The sequence below is a fragment of the Rhinoraja longicauda genome, chromosome 5, assembly GCF_053455715.1.
Source record: "Rhinoraja longicauda isolate Sanriku21f chromosome 5, sRhiLon1.1, whole genome shotgun sequence".
NCBI classification, from domain to species: domain Eukaryota; kingdom Metazoa; phylum Chordata; class Chondrichthyes; order Rajiformes; family Arhynchobatidae; genus Rhinoraja; species Rhinoraja longicauda.
The window spans coordinates 14087132-14106518 of record NC_135957.1 but is presented as its reverse complement, the minus strand read 5'-3'; the positions used below and the strand labels follow the sequence as shown (position 1 = coordinate 14106518).

General features: G+C 41.5%; 1 protein-coding gene across 10 annotated transcripts in view; it reads left to right on the top strand.

Annotated features, from left to right (window-relative positions):
- The window catches only part of LOC144593414 (serine/threonine-protein kinase MRCK alpha-like), a 324476-nt gene that overhangs the window by 243967 nt on the left and 61122 nt on the right, over nt 1-19387 (top strand). For 8 of the 10 annotated variants that reach the window (XM_078398926.1, XM_078398934.1, XM_078398929.1 and 5 more), the window contains 5 exons: nt 562-667; nt 1637-1785; nt 9609-9700; nt 10646-10722; nt 18941-18979. In XM_078398926.1, coding sequence (XP_078255052.1) covers nt 562-667; nt 1637-1785; nt 9609-9700; nt 10646-10722; nt 18941-18979 — 463 coding nt within the window. The remainder of the gene's footprint in view (nt 1-561; nt 668-1636; nt 1786-9608; nt 9701-10645; nt 10723-18940; nt 18980-19387) is intronic. The other 2 variants (XM_078398933.1, XM_078398927.1) reach the window with 1 other exon arrangement.

Here is a 19387-nt window from a genome sequence, read left to right as displayed (position 1 = left end):
GCTTTTCTGAAGGACGGGCTGTTTCTTCGTGATTATCAAACTTGCAGCAGCTTCCCATCAACTAACTGGCCCTCTGGTTTCCTACTTCACTACTCGTTCGGCAACAACATTGTGGGCTGAAGGGCCTGTTTGCTCTACTGTTCTATGTTCCCTTCTTAAACTGGAAGCACTGAGTTAGTGTACTCCACTGTCTGAATTCAAATTGTGTGATGTGTAAATCTTTTTTTAAATTGATATTTTTAAGGCAGAGATAGATAGATCCTTGATTAGTACAGGTGTCAGGGGTCATGGGGAGATGGCATGAGAATGGGGTTAGGAGGGTGAGACAGACCAGCCATGATTGAATAGCAGAATAGACTTGATAGGGTGAATGGCCTAATTCTACTATCACTTATGCCATGACTAAATGTACCTAGTATCGCCTGGTAAATTTGTTCATCCATCTGTTCATGGTTAAAGCTATTGTGTACCGCGGTCAACAAGTGCCATCACAGGGGGAAAACCTCTGAGTGGAGATGGTCCAGTGCACTGCTGTGACATGCCTGTATTTACCATTGCCAGGGTGAGTGATGAGAAGGATGCCCGAGGCTACCTCCAAGCACTGGCAACCAAGATGACCGAGGAATTGGAGTCCTTGAGAAATTCCAGCTTGGGAGCACGAGCAACAGTAAGGATTTTTATTCTTCAACTCTAAACTGTTTCTAAGCTCCAATCATCCATTTTACTCAGATGTGAGCCATTGCATTTAGATAAACTAAACCAAGGCAAGACTTACACAGTAAATGGTAGGGCCCTGGAGATGTTGTAGAACACAGGAACCTTAGGGTTGTGGGCACATAGTTCCCTGACCGTGACGACACAGGTCGATGGGTGGTGAAGAAGGTGTTTGGCACGCTTGTCTTCAACACTCAGAGCATTGAGTATGGGGACTGCAGATGCTGGAATCTTGAACAAAAAAACAAACTGCTGGAGGAACTGAGTGAGTCAGGCAGCATCTGTGGAGGAAAATAGACAAACAACAGTTTGGGTCAGGACCCCTCTTCAGATTGATGGAATAGAATGGAGAGAGTAGTAGCGAGAGGCGAGGGGCAAGAGCTGGTGATAGGTGGATCCATGTGAGGGGGAGTTCACTGACAATGAGTCAGGATGAGGGAGAGAAGGATGGAGATAGGAACCAAGGCTGATGTGAATACCAAAGGGTGCAGATGGTGGAATCTGATAAGGAAGAAAGGTGGGAAGAGAATCTCAATGAAGATGAACATTAATAATAGGCACAGGATATTTTCTCCAAGAAAACATGCCTTAACCAACAGTTAATAGAATGCTTAAGTAATCAGTGTCACCTTTTCTCCCACTTCTCTCTCTCTTTCTCCGTTTTACCCTTCCCCATCTCTCTATTCACTCCCTCTCTCTCTCTCTATTTTCCCTCTCTCTGCTTTCCCTCTCTCTATTCACTCTACCTCTCTGCTCCCTCCCAATGCTGATTCTTTCCTCTCTTTCTCTGCTGCCCCTTCTCCTTCTCCTCCCCTTCATCCATTTCTTCCTTCCCTGTGTCACTCCTCCCTCCTCCCTGCTGCCCCTCTTTCACCCTCTCTCCCCACCACTGCTCTCATGCTCTCTGTGCTACCCTTTTCAGGATATGCCCTGGAAGATGCGTCGGTCCCAGAAAGTGGACATGTCAGCTCGATTGGAGCTACAGTCTGCACTCGATGCTGAAATCCGAGCAAAGCAGGTGATCCAGGATGAACTCAATAAAGTCAAAGCTGCCAGCATATCCACTGAATGGTGAGTTCACAGAAATGTAGAATATTTTTTAATTACCTGGAAGAGCCGCGTGCTTGCCCCACTTGTGATTTGACTTTCTCCCTGTGTTTTTAACCGATATTCAGAAGTACAAGATGGTTTCCAAGAGATGATGTCCTAACTGAAGAGATTTGTACCTTATACAAGATAGTCCTGAGACAGCAATAAACAGAATGGATAATCACCATATAGCCTCTTGATAGCCTCTGAAAATGCAGTTAGATTTTAATGTTTGAATGGTAGAAAATGCCAGACTAGAATTCTTGCAGGCTAGAATTATTTTTAAATTAAATAATACCCAGTAGCAATAAGATGCAGCAATTACTGAATGGACCACATTAAAAATAGTAATGACACAATTAGCTTTCAGGTATTTTTTAAGGTATTTTTTGTATGTCTCGGAGAAGTAACGGACATAGATTCATAGTGCCATAGATTCATACAGCAAGGAAACAGATCATTCAGCCCAACTTGCCCTAAGCCGACCAAGATGCCACATCTACATTAATCCCACATGCCCACATTTGGCACATATCCCTCTAAGCCATTCCTATTCATAAATTGGTAAGGAACCCCTAGTAGAAACTGTTTTTTGTTGTAGGATCTACTGAATCCCACGACAGAAAGCAAAGAACAAACGACGTTTCTTGTTGAAGAAACAGTCCTGCCAAAATTTCATATTGATGTAAATAGTCAGTCTAAGAAGTCAAATGCACAAATACAGTGAGGTACAGGTACAATGAAATTGTCTTGCAGCAGCAACACAGCATCAAAGTTGCACATAGATTCAGAGAAACACACAAAAACATAAATTTAATTATGCAGAAATTCTGCAAGATACTGAAATGAAAAAAGACACGAAGTGCTGGAGTAACTTAGCGGGTCATACAGTATCTCTGGAAAACATTTCAGGTTCAGGTCGCTTTTCTCAGGTTCTCTGGAGATGGTGCCTAACCTACTGAGTTACTCCAGCACTTTGTGTCTTTTTTTGTTGCTTATTTCTACTTAGTTAAAAGGAAAAGACGGTTCCAAAACAATATATTGGTGCAAAACACAATTAAAAAATATGGTGAAGGATGGACCATGCGGATCGCAGCTGTATTTTCCTATTCTGCCTTCTGGGGTTAACATGGAACCTGCAGATCCTGCAGCTGCAAGTGAGATGTGTTAATGTTGGGTATATAGTCGTGGAGCACCGCACATCTTTATGATTCAGTTGTTTGAGTGATTGAATTTCCTATTTGTCAACCTGCACGTTGACTCTTAAAACAGCTCTTCTCAGTGAAGCAATCACCTTCCAGCTATAAATGGCGATGTTAGTACAAGGGTATACATCCATGACAGACATGTCTGTACTACACACTGCAATGATCGACAATGAGATTTGCTCAGAGAAAGCACTCTTTAAAATCAATTTTAATTCACATTTAATCTGACTGCTTAGAATTAATTCAACACTGAAAAGCTTTTGGCGGGAATACAGAAATAAAAGATACAAGTATATCAGCAACCTGAGACCAGATTTCAAATATGTGCGATGGGTCTTTCTGGTGCTTGATATCAGGTGGAAAGAATCTCTAAGGTCTGATGATTGTAGATCTATTACTTGGGTTTAAATTGGCCAAAGTTGAGGTCCACCTGTCCCTGTTCCGGCATGGACCCTGTTCATTCTCTGTCTCTGGGTTCTTGGCTCCTGGCTCTTCTTTATGGGGCCTTGCCTCGCGTAAGGACGGAAGGGGTTACAAGAGGCAGCCGGCTGGACCACTTCAACAACCTGTGTCTCTGGACGCCCAAATCTGTGTGCTGTTAAAGCTGTCAGTGTGATCAGGGCTATTAAATATTTGTGATGACTTTGACATTCATAAATGTTAGACAACTGAGGCTACATTAAAAATAAAAATAGTTCAGTTTAGTTTAGAGATACAACGTGGAATGTCCAGTGTGCCCCATCTACAAAATCCACTGCAGTTACTCACATAGACTATTCCAACAGGACCTGCCATACCCACCACTTCTACCACCAAGAGGGCCAAGGTCAGCAAGTGGGGATAGCTTGCCCTGCAGTTCCACTCCAAGTTGCACAAACTTGCTTTCAGTCCTTTATTGATGCTGGCTAAATCCCTCTCCAGTACCAGCTTCACCAGAAGGACTGCAGTGAATCAAAAAAGGGGCTAACTAGCTTTTCACATGGATATTTAGGGCTGGACAATAAATGCTGATTAACTTTAGACTTTTGAGATACAGCGCAGAAATAGGCCTTTCGGCCCTCCGTGTCCAAGCCGACCAGTGATCTCTGTACACTAACACTATCCGACACACTATGGACAAACTGTCTTTGGAGTGTGGGAGGAAACCGGAGTATCCAGAGAAAACCCATGTGGTCACAGAGAGAACGTACAAACTCTGTACAGACAGCACCCATAGTCAGGATTGAACCCGGGTCTCTTGTGCCGTAAGGCAGCAACTCTTCCTTTGTGCCACCGTGCCAGTGATGCCCAGACCCTGAAAATGAATTCAGGAAAATAAAATAATCTACATTTCCTCACAACCCATAACAAGTTATGGGAAGAGACCATATAGGCTGGGTCTGTTTTCTTTTGTGTGGAGGAGGCTGATGGAGGTATAAAAAATTATAGGGATACAGGCCAGAAACTATTCCTCGTAGCAGCGGTGTCTAAAATTAAGCGGCATAGGTTTAGGGTAAGAGTTAAGAGGGAAACTGGAGAAGAATATTTTCACCCAGAGGGTGTTTGGAATCCAGAATGCACACCCTGGGAAGATGGTGGAGGCAGAGACTCCTGCAGATTTAGACAAGCACTTAAATTGCCATGGCATGGATGGCTGCAGACCAAGTGCTGGTAAAAAGGATGAGTGTACACAGGTATTTGTTGTTCATGGTGGGCCAAAGGATTTCTTTCTGGGCTCAATGACTCCACATGAGAATTAGGTGAGATTTTTAGAACCAGTTCACATAAAGATTATAAGTGTATGATGAAGGAAGCACATATGATCCCTTTCACATTGGCCTGTTTTCCTCTCCTCTGGAACATTTGAGGAAGAATAGGTTATAAGGAGATAAGTGGAGGGACGGGAATGATGGACCAAATGGAATCCTATAAAAAGAAATATATGAAAATAATATATATATATCAACCTTGTTTATATAGGACTTAACCAGAGTTAAATATATAAATACTGACATTTGTAGCTCCTGGCTATAAAACAAATGCATTACTAATCTTCTGTTTTGAAAACAATGTGATAAAAATATTTGCTACAATGTTCTTATCAATGTCACTGGGTGGTATTGTTACACCTTGGGCAATTGTGTTAGCTCAAACTGCACCATGCTGATATAGTTCAATCGTGGTTCCAGGCCACAATATAATGTCTATGAACAAGTTAAACAGGCCGTTCACCCAACTCATCCATGCCAACCAAGATACCCCATCTAAGCTAGTCCTACTTCCTCGAAAGTCCTCAAAATAGAAATAATGAATACTCATTTGAAGTGTTTCATGACATTGGTTTGTTCATGCTTTATCTTTGGCTGCAGCAGGTAAACTGATGGTTCTGATTATCATAAGGGCTACATTCACTGAGGCTTCATTTATAGAGAATTGTTAATCATGCATAAGAGCTGATTCTGAGCAGCATCTAGAAAATGACCAACTACCCTCATTTAAAAACTTTTATACTTGAGTTGTTGCACATCCCCAATTTCCATGGTTACGCTAGTGGTCGTCATGCTTCAGACTCTAAGCTCTGGAATTTTCTCTACCTCCTGGATTTTTGCAAAACCTGCCTAATTTTAATGTATCCAAAATATCTCCTTTCGTAGTTTCATGTCACACCTTGCTTAATAATGTTTCTATATATCACCTTGGGATGGTTTGTTTACATCAAAGCCATTATTAAATGCTATTTGTATGTTGGAACAAGTCAATTGTCTTCTGAAGGGGCAGTTGAAGGAAAGCCAGTCACTGAGTAGTTTTGCTGGAGAGAAGTAGTAACTGGTACGGTACAGTTTTTAAAGAGGATTTTATGCCCCAGTAAACCCCAGTGGGATCTATGATTTCTCTAAAGGATTTATCAGAACAACATAAATAATCAGATATTATGGGGGCCCTTTGTAAATTGGCCCTAGTGTATGGCGAAATTGGGATAAAAATAGAACTAGTGTGAATGGATGATCGTTGGTCAATGTGGACTCTATGTTTTAATCAGTACAATCAATCAATAGATACAGTTGGGTAAGCAAAAAAGTGTGCTGACAGCTCGTTCTGCTGGTGATGGATCTCGGTCGGTGGTTGTTGATGTTCACGGAATATTTGTGTCACTGAATTCTGCTTCCTTAATTCAAGGTCATTGCTCGGTAAGGATTTCAGATGCTTTAATCAAAAACAAATTACTTTCTTGGGTTCTTTGTTGTACAGATTAAAACTTTAGTTGGAGAAGCTATTGAAGAGGATGTTTTTGTTTGGTGTGTGGGAGAGGTCGGTGGTGTGGAAATGTTTAGAACGTCTTGTGATTAAGGGTGCGTTGAGGAGGTTGGCACGTGGTGTACACACTCTGTTTAATCATTAATCGGATACAGTTCCGTCGCTCACCCGCGCGTGCCCAAGTTCAAATCCCAACTGCCAAATCGTTTGTTCTCCTGGCACACGAATGCCCACCCCCCTGACCGCCTGATTGGTCGGCTCAGATGACGCCCGGTCCACACGAGAGTTCGGCGCCGACAAAAGAAGGTTCGATACCAAAGTGGCTCGGCCCGTCACAGCGTGCCTAATATGGTTAATTGGCTGCATTACCAAAACAACGGGATTAAGTGCAGGAGGCGTGTCTAATATCTGTGATAAATTGGATTGTAACCAGGCACCATGAAGATTGGAGTCAATTTTGTCTTTGGTAGAAACAAAGATCTGCAGATGTTGGTTAATACACAAAAGGATACAAAGTGCTCGAGTAACTCAGCAGATCAGGCAGCATCTCTGGAGGACACAAAATGCTGGAGCAACTCAGCAGGACATAAGGTGCTGTCTGAAGAAGGGTCTCATCCCAAAACATACCCTATCTATGTTCCAGAGATGATGCCTGACCAGCTGTTACTCTAGAACTTTGTGTCATTTTCGTCCTTTCACAGCTTTGAAACCACTTTTCAGGGGCTGTTGGAGGCTCTCATCCAAATGATAAATTCAGTCTTTTTACTTACACCCAAAGGTGGGGAAACCTCTATTGATCTTTGCTCGTCTCCCCTTATTTGAATTCCAGCCCCAAGGATCGCATGGTCAGAATCCCATCTCGCTAATTAGACCTCTCTAACATCCCCACATAGATGGTGGAACACTGGGCCTGAAACTGGAACCAAAGCTCATGGGTTCCACAAATATTGCCAATACAACACAGCATGCTGTCAACACGATCCCGAATACAACTTAAGCTGTGTCCTTATTTCCACGGTATTGATTCAGATGTTAGCCAAGCTGCTATGGTTTGGGAATAGCTGTTGAAATTAGACAAAGGTGCTATTGAAAAATAGCTTCTCAAGTAAAATTTGATGCTGAGCCATATAAGGAGGCATTAGGCAGATAATAAAAGGCATGGTGAAAAAGAAGCATTTTGAACTCTTTGAATTTTTTGAGGATGAGTGATTTAGGGAGAAAATTCTGGAGCGAAGGCAAGGTCTGCCATGGTAGAGCAATTGAAATCGACACTGGAGAAGCCATAGTTAGAGGAGCAGAGAGTTCTTGAGCATTGGTGGGATAGAGGAGTGTTTACTTTCTGAGATATTTTCCACTGAAGGAAACTGCCTTTTACAGTCTGTGACCATGTCCTATTATAGGCAGTTAGTGAACCTGAACCAGATCCAGCTAACCACGTAAAAATCTGACAGCCTGCCTGCAAGGAAGAAAGATGTAAGATAAATAAATCACATTGGTGGCTGAGATGGAGCCAGTTTAAAATTATTTGGATTCCATTCTTTCTAATCAGTTTACAATACAATACAATACAATACAATATATCTTTATTGTCATTGTACCCATTGAAAGATTTACAAAATTTTCCTGGGTTGATAGGAAAAGAGGCAAAATCCAAATGATCACACTGTTTATCCATTCACCTACGTGACCGATGGTCTGTACAAGATGTATGTTTGACGTAATTAAGTCACACATCCAGAGCCGTGATCATCAGTCTCCTGTTCTGGAGCTTGTTTGTTGATGTTGTTGATAAAACTGCCCAGAGCCTGTTTAACCAGCTCTGCTCTTGCTGGGGTGGAAGCAGTTGAGAAGAGTTGCGAAATGGATCCTTGAAAAAAATATCTTCAATAAACAATTTTCACAGCCTTCAAGATGGTCCAAAGTGCTTCACAGGCAACTAACTACAGGCTTTTCCATAATATTAAAATATGGGTTCAGCATCAGTCGATGTACCATTAGCTTGTACAGTGGTAAAGAAGGCACATGGTGTGCCCGCCTTCGTTGGTCAGGGCAGTGAGTATAATAATCAGGAAGATGTGTTGCAGCTTTCTAAAACCTTGGCTGAGCTGTATTTCGAATATTGTGTGCAGTTCCAGTCATGCATAGAATCTTTGTTCCAGAATGGAAATATCAAATGCGAGATAAGTTTAAGGAGATGTAGAAAGTTTTAAGAAGTGTATGGCAAGTCTTTCATACAGAGAATGAAAGTATAAAAGACGACCTGGTAGAAGCAGATATAATAGTAATAGTTAAGGAACGTTTAGGCACACACATAAACAGGCAGGGGCTAGAGGGATACGGACCATATGCAGGCAGATGGGATTAGTTAGATTGGTTTCATGGTCAGTGCTGGTGGGCTGAAGGGCCTGTTCCTGTGCTGTACGCTTCTAAAACTGTGCACCACTACATGGATGCTATTCAGACCATTTGTGTGGGGTAGAGAAACTAGCGGTGCCAGTTCACTGGTGGATTTCAAATGTGCCAGCTTTTGGAGCAGGAGTACTGCTTGTGTATTGGGTAAATGTGTCACGCAAACCCTTAGCCATCACCCTGCACTACGCAAGCCTCGACTTAAGGCATCCTGCTGGGTACTGCCAACTATCCTCCTTCCCACAGTCGGGATGGGTAGCTAAGCACAATTTAAATTTATCATCCTTCTAAAATAAAAAGCATTAAATCAGGTTGAATGGCCTTTCCCTGTACATTTGTTAATCCGGATATAATAATAATAATAATAATAATCCTTTATTCGTCCCACAACGGGGAAATTTGCAGGGTTACAGCAGCAAAGTGGATAGCAAAATTAGATAAGCATTCTTTATATTTGAAATAAAGGTAATTATCTTTATTATAATGGTCTACTGGGAGCAGTGCTGGTTGTGCAGTCTGACGGCAGCAGGAAGGAAGGACCTTCGATATCTCTCACACACTTGGGGTGAAGAAGTCACTGAAGGAGCTGCTCAGTGCAGTGACAGTGTCCTGCATGGGGTGGGAGTCGTTGTCCAGCAGCGATGATAGCTTTGCCATCATCTTCCTCTCTCCCACCGCCTGCACTGAGTCCAGGGGGCATCCCAGGACAGAGCTGGCCTTCTTGATCAGTTTATCAAGTCTCTTCCTGTCAGCAGTTGAGATGCTGCTGCTCCAGCAGACCACTCCATAGAAAATGGCTGATGCCACCAGTGTCAAAGAAGGTCCTCAGGAGTGCCTGGTATCTGGTATGACTTGGTCAGTCTTTCTCTGTACTTTCTTTGGTCAGTCTTACCTGTTCCATTTCCTGCAAGGTTTCTATTCCCTAAAAGTATACTTCTTTGATTTTTGTTGCAGCAAATTGCAAGATGGTGAGAAGAGGAACCTGGAGCTGCTGACTGAAATAGAGAAGCTCAAGAAGGAAATGGCGGAAATAAAATTAGAAAAGGGTATGGGAGCACTGGGCTGTCACTGCAGACCTGACCTTTCTGTGTGTCAGTTTGTTTCTTTCGAGGGTACCTGAAACCAATATTCTTTTTGCATTTTCAAAATTATATAAATCAGTAGAGCTGAAAGAATCAGCTGGTTTCAAGGAATCTTAAAAACAATGAAAATTGGCAAAGACAAGATTGGTGACCTGAAATGGTGCTTACAAAGTCTTTTTGAGCTGTTGGTTGAATTAATGTTGATGAATGTTGTTGGGCTGGGTGGTTGGGTTGTCTATTGGTTGGTGACTGGAATAAACAACAGTCATTTAGTTTTCTCTTAAAGAAATTCACAAATAGTATTGAGCCCTGGGTTAAGCAAATTCCCATGCTTCTGTAAGTTATAATATTGTTATAATATGTAAGTAAATTATAATATTGTTAATTTGACATCAGGCTTCTTCAGCGGAACATCAACTTATTCCAGATGAAAGCAAACTTTTAAAATAATGCCTTCTTAAATTCCTCTACATCCACCACTGTGCTTCAAAAGAGATATGTTTGGAAAGTTGCAGTTTACAATTTACTCAGTAATGGTATCCTTGATATCTGTAATGGCTGCGTAGCTTCTTATTCTGTATATGTATAGTTTGTTTGGTCAGGGTGGGTGCGTTATGTTGTATCAGTTCTGTGACAATGTTTTGATATGGAAGAATGATTGCACAAGCGACAGTCTATCCAGTGCTGTGGTTTCAGGCTTGATCGTGTAGTTTGCATTTGAAATGCTTTTTGTTGTAAAAGGATGGTAAATTGCAATAGCTGGTTTAAGCTTAAAGCCATCTTCTTTAATTTAAAAAACACCAAAGTATATTTGCACCTATGGCGATCGTGCAGCTGGAATTGACCTCCAGAGAAAGCACAGCTCAACATTACTTAGAGTTTTAAAAAAACTTGCTGCTATTTTTCTAGGTGTAAAGCACCAAGACTCACAGAATTCTTTCTTGGCATTTTTGAATACACCTGCCTCTCCTCTGGATCAATTTGAAGTGAGTAACTTAAATTATGCAGATATTAATTATCAAGATATGCGATTTAGCTTTCTTCACCAACCCTTAGGACTGAAATGTTTTCATGTTTTATAGTTTACTTCTTGCTGTGTTCCTGCTTGTGCAAGTTAAGTGACTTTCTTAATAGGTTAGTTCTGATAAGTTTTCTCATTGTTTTTAATTGAATTTCTTCCTCCTCCACCACTCACACTCGATGTGTGGCACTGTTTGACTCTTGGGACAGGATTCACTGTTGTCTTCCTCCTCATCTTCACTGATAAACTTCTGGAATGATGTAAGTTCAGAAGCTTCCTTCCTACCAATGGATCTTACCCTTTAATGGGGACATTGGATGGAACAGCAACAAAAATCCCCAACATTCACAGAAATGTGTTTATGTTCATCTGCACACCCTGAATTCCCCATGTAAAATGAATGTTTGTTGTGGGAACGCTGATGGTTGTAGACAGGATTTTGTCTCCCATGCAGGAGCACCAGGTTTTGGTGGTGATAACGGGGCCTGAGAGTGATGCTGGGGTAGCGTGAGTCAGCAGGATTAGAAAATAGAACACAGAACACTACAGCACAGGGACAGCCCATTGGCCCACAGTGTTTGTGCCAAGTTAAATTGATCTCAACTGCCTGCACATGATCCATATCCCTCTAATCCTTGCACTTCCATCTGCCTAACCAAAAGCCTCGTAAACTCGTTGGACATTTCCACCCTGGGGGAAAGGTTCTGACTGTCCACTCTATCTATGCCTCTCATAATTTTATATACTTCTATCAGGTCTGCCCTCAACCTCTAATGTTCTAGAGAAAACAGCCCAAGTTATCCAACCTCTCCTTGTAGCTGAAACCCTCTAATCCGGACAACATTCTCGTAATTATCAATGTTTATGCAACTCAAATCATAATCGTAATTAGCTATCAGTATGACAATGGTCGAGAAGTCGAGGATGTAAGAACATGTGAAATAATAATTGCAATCCGTCCATCTCAACCGACACTAGGATCAGCTTTAAAAAACCTTTGGGTTAGAACAGCAAAAATTTAGTTCTCTCAGTAAAGATACTCCTTCCCATCTCAGTCTTTGATGGCTGACCTCTAATCTTGGAACTCTGCTTTATATATTACATTTCCTATCCAAGGAAAATAGACTCTCAGCTGTCGTTTATTTTAATGTTTGAGTGTCATCACATTTCAGTATTTTAAACTCTCGGAAATACAAGTTCATTTTATGTTTGCAGCTCATTGACTCAGTTCCTTTGTTCATGGAGATCCCAATTCCCTTGGCCAAAGCGGGTATGGTGTTAGGTCCCATAACTCATAATACTTAAAAGTTAACAAAAAATATCACTCACTTTTAAATTTTACAAATGATCTATAATCAATTTCTACATATAGAAGAGAGTTCGCTAACTATTCTTTGTTTCTATAAACCTTCTAACTTGTGTATTGAGGCATTTTCAGTGGGCCCACACAGTTTCTGACCCACTCTTTTTACCCTAACAATACAAATCCTATGTTGATTTTGATGTCCATTGGAAGATTTGTTTCCTATTCCTTTTCCCATTTCAAACATCTGTGCTAATATTTGTCTTTCTACATGCATCTTTTCTTTTTTTTTGATGGGTAGGTTGGGTGGGGGTGAATGAAACTCCCTGCTTCTTAAGGGTATAAACTGATTCTTTACTTTAGTTATTGTTTTTATTTGGGTGAATATCCTCTTCCGCTCTTTTCGAGTCAAATCCATTAGCAGATTTGCCCAGTTTATTGTAGCCAATTTCTATCATTGCATGGAAGGCAACCTTACCCAAATCGAGAATCTTACAAACTATTTTGCGTTTCATTATTTGGAACAGTGCAATGAACTCAACAATATTGTAACTGTTTATAGCCAAACTTATAACCAAATCTGGCTGATTACTCATTGCTCAATCCAACATGGTGAACTCCTCGTCAATCTCAGACATACTTTTTCTATCCTGAATATGATTAAGAATTCTTATTGTACATGGGATACCAACCTAAATGAAGGTTAAAATCTTCCAATATATCCCTTCTGTCTTTGCTGCATGCTCTTCCTACCACGGCAGCTATCAGAAGTCCTGCTCTGGAACATCCATCACAATCCAACCCCTTCTTTTTCCTAATTCCACGTATTCTCCTCTTCCTGCTTACCTCTCCTTACATTCTTTCTCAGTGCAGTAACTTCTTTCTTAATCACTAAAACCGATGCTGCCCAATTTTCCTAAAGTACCTTATGACCTGGTGTATTTATTTCCCAACTCCAACCTTGGTGCAGCCCCCTCTCATATCAGCAGCCAACACTGAACTAAACATTTACAAGATGTTGAAAAGTAGCCTTGCACACTTTACAGTCACATTTAAATGGATCTACTCAAGAAATACTGCTGTGCTGGCATAATAAAGGGACAAGTTAGCTTACTAGAGTACCATCCTCGATATGTCCCAGACCACAGATTATCCTGAGTAAACGTTACAGAAGAAACTTTAGGCAATAAGCAATCTCAGCAACAGTACAATTATAAGTACAAATTTAGATGCCAAGTAAAATCGACTATTGTAGGTTTAGATACCTGTGACTGTGACCCGGTGTGTTTTGTTGTAGCTATGTTTATCGTAGCACTGTGTTTTGGTTGATTTTAATAAAATCTTTAGTAGGATTAAAGATTTTCTAATGTTCTGATGAAACAATATAAGTAAGTGTAAGTTTCTGGTTAGGTATGTAAATGGAGTGCTGCAGGGATTGCTGTTCACATCTGTATTGATGATTTGAATGAATGGATTAAATAGTACATCCAGATTGGGTGGCATGGTGGTGCAGCAGTAAAGTTGCTGCCTTACAGCGCCAGAGACCCGGGTTCCATCCTGACTACAGGTGCTGTCTGTACGGAATTTCTAAGTTCTCCCCATGACCTGCGAGGGTTTTCTTCGGGATCTCCAGTTTACTCCCACAATCCAAAGACGGTTTGTAGGTTAATTGGCTGGGTATAATTGTAAATTGTCCCTAGGGTGTGCAGGATAGTGTAAGTGTGCGGGTGTCGCTGGTCGGGGCAGACTTAGTGAGCCGAAGGGCCTGTTTCTGCACTGTATCTCTAAACTAAAATAAATTAAAAATTAGCTGTGATGCAATGCTAGGCTATGGATTGAGGAGTTTACAGAGAGCCTGTAGGGGATATAGGCAGGTTAAATGAATGGGCAAAGGCACTCAGACTTTAACATGGAAAAATGTGACATTAATCACTATGAGCATCTTTCAATCCCTCATTGTTTAAAAAAATACAACATTAATCACTATGGTGATTAATCACTATGGTGAATAATATAGTATTTTTTTAAACAATGAGGGATTGAAAGATGCTGGTGTTTAGAGAGATGGGTGTCCTGGTACATGAATCGCTGGAAGTTAACAGAGAGATGAAAAAAGTAATTAACAATGTTGACCTTTATTGCTGCAGAATTTGAGTAGAAGAGTAACGATACTTTGCTTTAATTATGGAATCTGTATCTGTAATATTATGTTCAGATCTAGTCCCCTTGCCTAAGGATTACATCAATGAAACGACTGCAGCACAGAACCATGTAGTGTGAGTTTCCAATGACAACCTGTCAGCAAGTGTGGATGAGTGAAAAGCTTTCACTGGCATGAATAAAATGTGTTTAATGGTGAAGGAGGTCATAACAGAAGTGTAATTCAGTCTATAGATTGCACTGCAGATCAATGACAGTGGTTTCCCCATCTTGTTTCTCAACACGTAATATAATAATAAGTACTGATAAGGAAAAGAATGCAAATGTTTGTTGAGATGGGTGTAAACATCTCCTTCTAACAGCTCTTTTGATTTGCATTCCAGTGGTGATTTAATGCGTCGTGAGCAAAAATCCACTGTGGTTGTTGTAGGCACAGTGTAACCATTCAGTCACAAGTCTCCCTATAACAAATCCTGGCTTGAAGATGTAAATATAACTCTCAACAAAAAGGTCGATCAAAGAGCAGGCCTGTTCAATGTATGAAAATGTTCTCCAGCCTTGGGTGGCAAATAAACTAAATGTTTTCTCATCTCTTAAAGAATATTTTTTTAACAATTTTTTTAGTCTAACAAGTACAATCTTCCTTTATCGGTCAGCACAGTAACCTCATGAGGATATCCTTCTCTCATCAGGACCATATTTAATTGACTTTGTACTCTTGCCCCCCCTGATATTATTCAACTCTCTCTTTCTCAGCAATCATAAGATCATGTGATAGGAGCAGAATTAGGCCATTCGGCCAATCTAGTCTACTCCGCCATTCAATCATGGCTGATCTATCTTTCCCTCCTAACCCCATTCTCCTCCCCATATCTTCCAACACCTGTACTAATCAAGAATCTTATCTATCTCTGCCTTAAATATATCCACTGACTTGGCCTCCACAGCCTTCTGTGGCAAAGAATTTAACAGGTTCACCCACCCTCTGACTAAAGAAATTCCTCCTCATCTCCTTCCTGAAAGAACGTCCTTTAATTCTGAGGCTATTGACTCTCCCACTGGTGGAAACATCCTCTCCACATCCAATCTATCCAGGCCTTTCACTATTCTGTACGTTTCAATGAGGTCCCCCTTCTAAACTCCAGCGAGTACAGGCCCAGTGCCGTCAAACATTCATCATATGTTTACCTGTTCATTCGTGGGATTATTCTTGCAAACCTCCTCTGGACCCTCTCCAGGGCCAGTACATCCTCTCCACATCCAATCTATCCAGGCCTTTCACTATTCTGTACGTTTCAATGAGGTCCCCCTTCTAAACTCCAGCGAGTACAGGCCCAGTGCCGTCAAACATTCATCATATGTTTACCTGTTCATTCGTGGGATTATTCTTGCAAACCTCCTCTGGACCCTCTCCAGGGCCAGTACATCCTTCCTCAGATATGGTGCCTAAAATTGCTCACAATATTCCAAATGCGGCCCGATCAGCACGTTATAGAGCCTCAGCATTACATCCCTGTTTTGTATACAACCCCTCTCGAAATAGATGCTAGAATTGCGTCTGCCCTTCTTTAGTACCGATTCGAATTGCAGATTAACTTTTTGGGAATCCTGCACCAAGTCCCTTTGTATCTTCGATTTCTGGATTCTCTCCCCATTTGGAAAATAATCTACGCCTTTATTCCAACTACCACAATGCATGACTCCACACTTTGCTACACTATATTCCATCTGCCACTTCTCTGCCCATTTTCCCAACCTATCCAAATCCTTCTGCAGAGTCCCTGCTTTCTCTACACTACCTGCCCCATCCACCTATTTTCATATCATCCGCAAACTTGGCCACAAAGCCTTCAATCCCCTCATCCAAATCATTAGCAGCCGCAGCACCGAGCCCTGCGGAATTCCGCTGGTCACTGGCGGCCAACCTAAAAAAAAACCTTTATTGCCACACTTTTGCCTTATTCTATCCTCCCAACCAGATATTCATGCTGGTATCTGCCCTTTGATACCATGGGCTCTCATCTTCCTTAGCAGCCTCCGGTGTGGCACCTTATCAAAGATCTTAAAATCTAGGTAAACAACATCTACTGCCTCACCTTTGTCTGTCCTGCTATTTACTTCTTCAAAGAATTCCAGCAAATTTGTCAAGCAAGACCTCCTCTTTACAAAGCCATGCTGACTTCTATTTTATCATGAACTTCTAAGTACTCCGTAACCGCATCCTTTACAATGGACTCTAAAATCTTACCAACCACCAAAGTCAGAGTAACCACCTATAGTTCCCACTAATCTGATTTGCTCCCTTCTTGTGCAGTGGGGTAACATTGGCAATTTTCTAATCATCTGGGACCTCTCCTGATTCCAGTGATTCTTGAAATATCGCTATCAATACCTCCACAATCTCTAAAGCAACCTCTTTCAGAACCCTAGGGTACAGTCCATCTGGTCCAGGTGACTTATTCACCTTCAGCCCTTTCAGCTTCCCAAGCACCTTCTCCCTAGTAATTGCCACCCCACTAATTTCCACCCCCTGATTCTCTTGAATTTCAGGCATGTTGGTGACGTCTTCTACTGTGAAGACTGATGCAAATTCAACTCCTCTGCCATTTCTTTATTAGTTATTCAACTCCTCTGCCATTTATTTATTCTTCTCTCATTAAATAATATTATTTACTCCCTTTAGCTTCAGGCTTGTGACAGAAAAAATAAAATTGCTAGAAATAGTCAGATCAGGCAGACAAATTGGAAGGAGAAGCTGTGCATATTTCAGATCAAAATCATCAGAAAAGTAAAAGAGAATTTTAAATTGCCAAGTAGGAAGGAAAGGGAGAGTGAGATCAAATATCCGTGGAAGGGTGGAATTCAAGAGAGATTAGATGACATTGTTGATGCAAGGCGAAGGAAATTAATAACTTGGCAAGTAAAGAAGCAAAAGGCTGGTGCAGAGCTGTAAATGGAATTGGTTGTATCAATTTCTGAAGACGCCCAGCTCAAAGATGATCTGAAGGTAGACACAAAATGCTGGAGTAACTCAGTGGGACAGGCAGCATCTCTGGATAGAAGGAATGGGTGTTGTTTCGGGTCGAGACCCTTTCATCAGACTGAGAGTCAGGGGAGAGGGAGACATCGAGTTAAGGAAAGGTAAAGTGTGTGAAAACAAGACATTAATAGAGATGATCAAAGATGATGATCTTTCTCCCACAAACCCCCCTCCTGCCACTCCTCTCTTTCAGCCTTCTTTCCTGCCCACTCCGCTCCCACCCCACAATTAGTCTGAAGAAGGGCCCCGATCCAAAACATCACCTATCCATGTTCTCCAGAGATGCTGCCTGACCCGCTGTGTCTTTCTCTGGTAAACCAGCATCTCCATTTTCCTTGTTATTACATCAAGGATGACATGCTTGTCAAGCTTACGATGAACTTTATTGTAACACTCGATAAACCAGGGGAGCAAGCCAGAAAATTGAATTGACAAATGCAAAATACCTTGATGCAGAAATAACAACTAAAAATGCTGGAAATACTCAGCAGGTTTCGCAACATCTGTGGAAGGAGATGGTTTAGGCTGATGACCTTTCAGAAATAAATTTACAATGGATTGGAAATTCAGGATCATGATTACTGCAGACAGAGCATGTGCAACACAAAGTGATGACTAGTTTATGTTTGATGTCATCAATGTTGAGGAAACAACACCACAACCAGAGTATGTTCAATTAAAAGAACTGCTGGGCGGAATGTATGGGCCTTGGCTATTTGGGAGAGAAAAAGTAAAAGGGTATGTGTGGCACAGAATGAAGTTGTACAGTAGAGAGTCATGGGAGCAGTGTGGGTATCAGAGGAGAAGTGGCCCAGAATGCGAAAGGAAGGAGAGGGCATACCAGATGGAGGCAACAAACTAAGTCCATGGTGTGTCCTGTTCCATGGTGTCAGCAATCCTGTTTTATTACTCCAGAATCTCACACTGCCAGTTTGGACATTTTTTAGTTCCATAACCTCTGCTTTATGAGATGATTTTCTAAAAATAAACAAGGCAAGGTGACCCACTGAATCGTTGGCCAAAGAAGTTGGCTATCCATATCCAACTGACCTACACATGGTTCCAGACCCACAGAGTGGTATTGGAATTTACTGCCCTATGAAGGGGCTCAACTAGATACTCAATAAACGTCATCATTCAAGGGAACTGGGAGTGAGCAGTGAATGCCATCTTTGCCAGTGACATGTAGAGAGAAATTATAGGAAGTGTTCTTGCCACTGAGTAGTGATGGATATGACACACAGTGTGCAACAGTTCACCGTGGCTGCCAGTGGTGCCTTTTCTGGATACATTGGAACAATTCCTGACAGACTAGATTTTACAACTGGTAAGGTGGTGTACATGGATAGTTGGGATGGGGAGTTGCATAAGGAAGAAGGGAGTTCCAGAGGCAGGGTAAGGTTAAAAGAAAAGGTGCGGATATAAAAATGACTTGTGTTTCTAAAATTTACAATTGGAGTGGACAATGAAAGGGTTGAGCAGAAGTTACAAACCCCATCAACTGTTCATTCAACCGCTACTTTATGGAAAAGTGTTACTCTCAATGTGACTTCATTATTATTAGTTTTCCAAATTTATGATGTGGGGGAAGTGAGAAAGGGCAGGAAAAATATATAGGTCTAAATGGATGTTTCGGACTCTTCATTCATAGTTAACTTGTGTTTCCTTTCTCTATTGAAGCATTCTCGTGCCTGTGTACCAGCTAGAAAAGGCAGACGTGTAAGATGCTGTCTTAGTTCATTTTGCTGCGTGTGCACTGTATGGACAGTTACGTGTGTGCGCGCTGCTTAGGAGCCTTAATGCTTGTTTTTGTTGTTGCTGTAGCTATTTACCTATTGTCTTCCCCCAAATTCATTCATTCATTCTCTCTCGCTCTCGCTCTCTCTCTCTCTCTCTTTTTGTCTCTCTCTCTCTCTCTCTCTCTCTTTTTGTCTCTCTCTCTCTCTCTCTCTCTCTTTTTGTCTCTCTCTCTCTCTCTCTCTCTCTCTTTTTGTCTCTCTCTCTCTCTCTCTCTCTCTTTTTGTCTCTCTCTCTCTCTCTTTTTGTCTCTCTCTCTCTCTCTCTCTCTCTCTCTCTCTCTCTCTCTCTCTCTCTCTCTCTCTCTCTCTCTCTCTCTCTCTCTCTCGT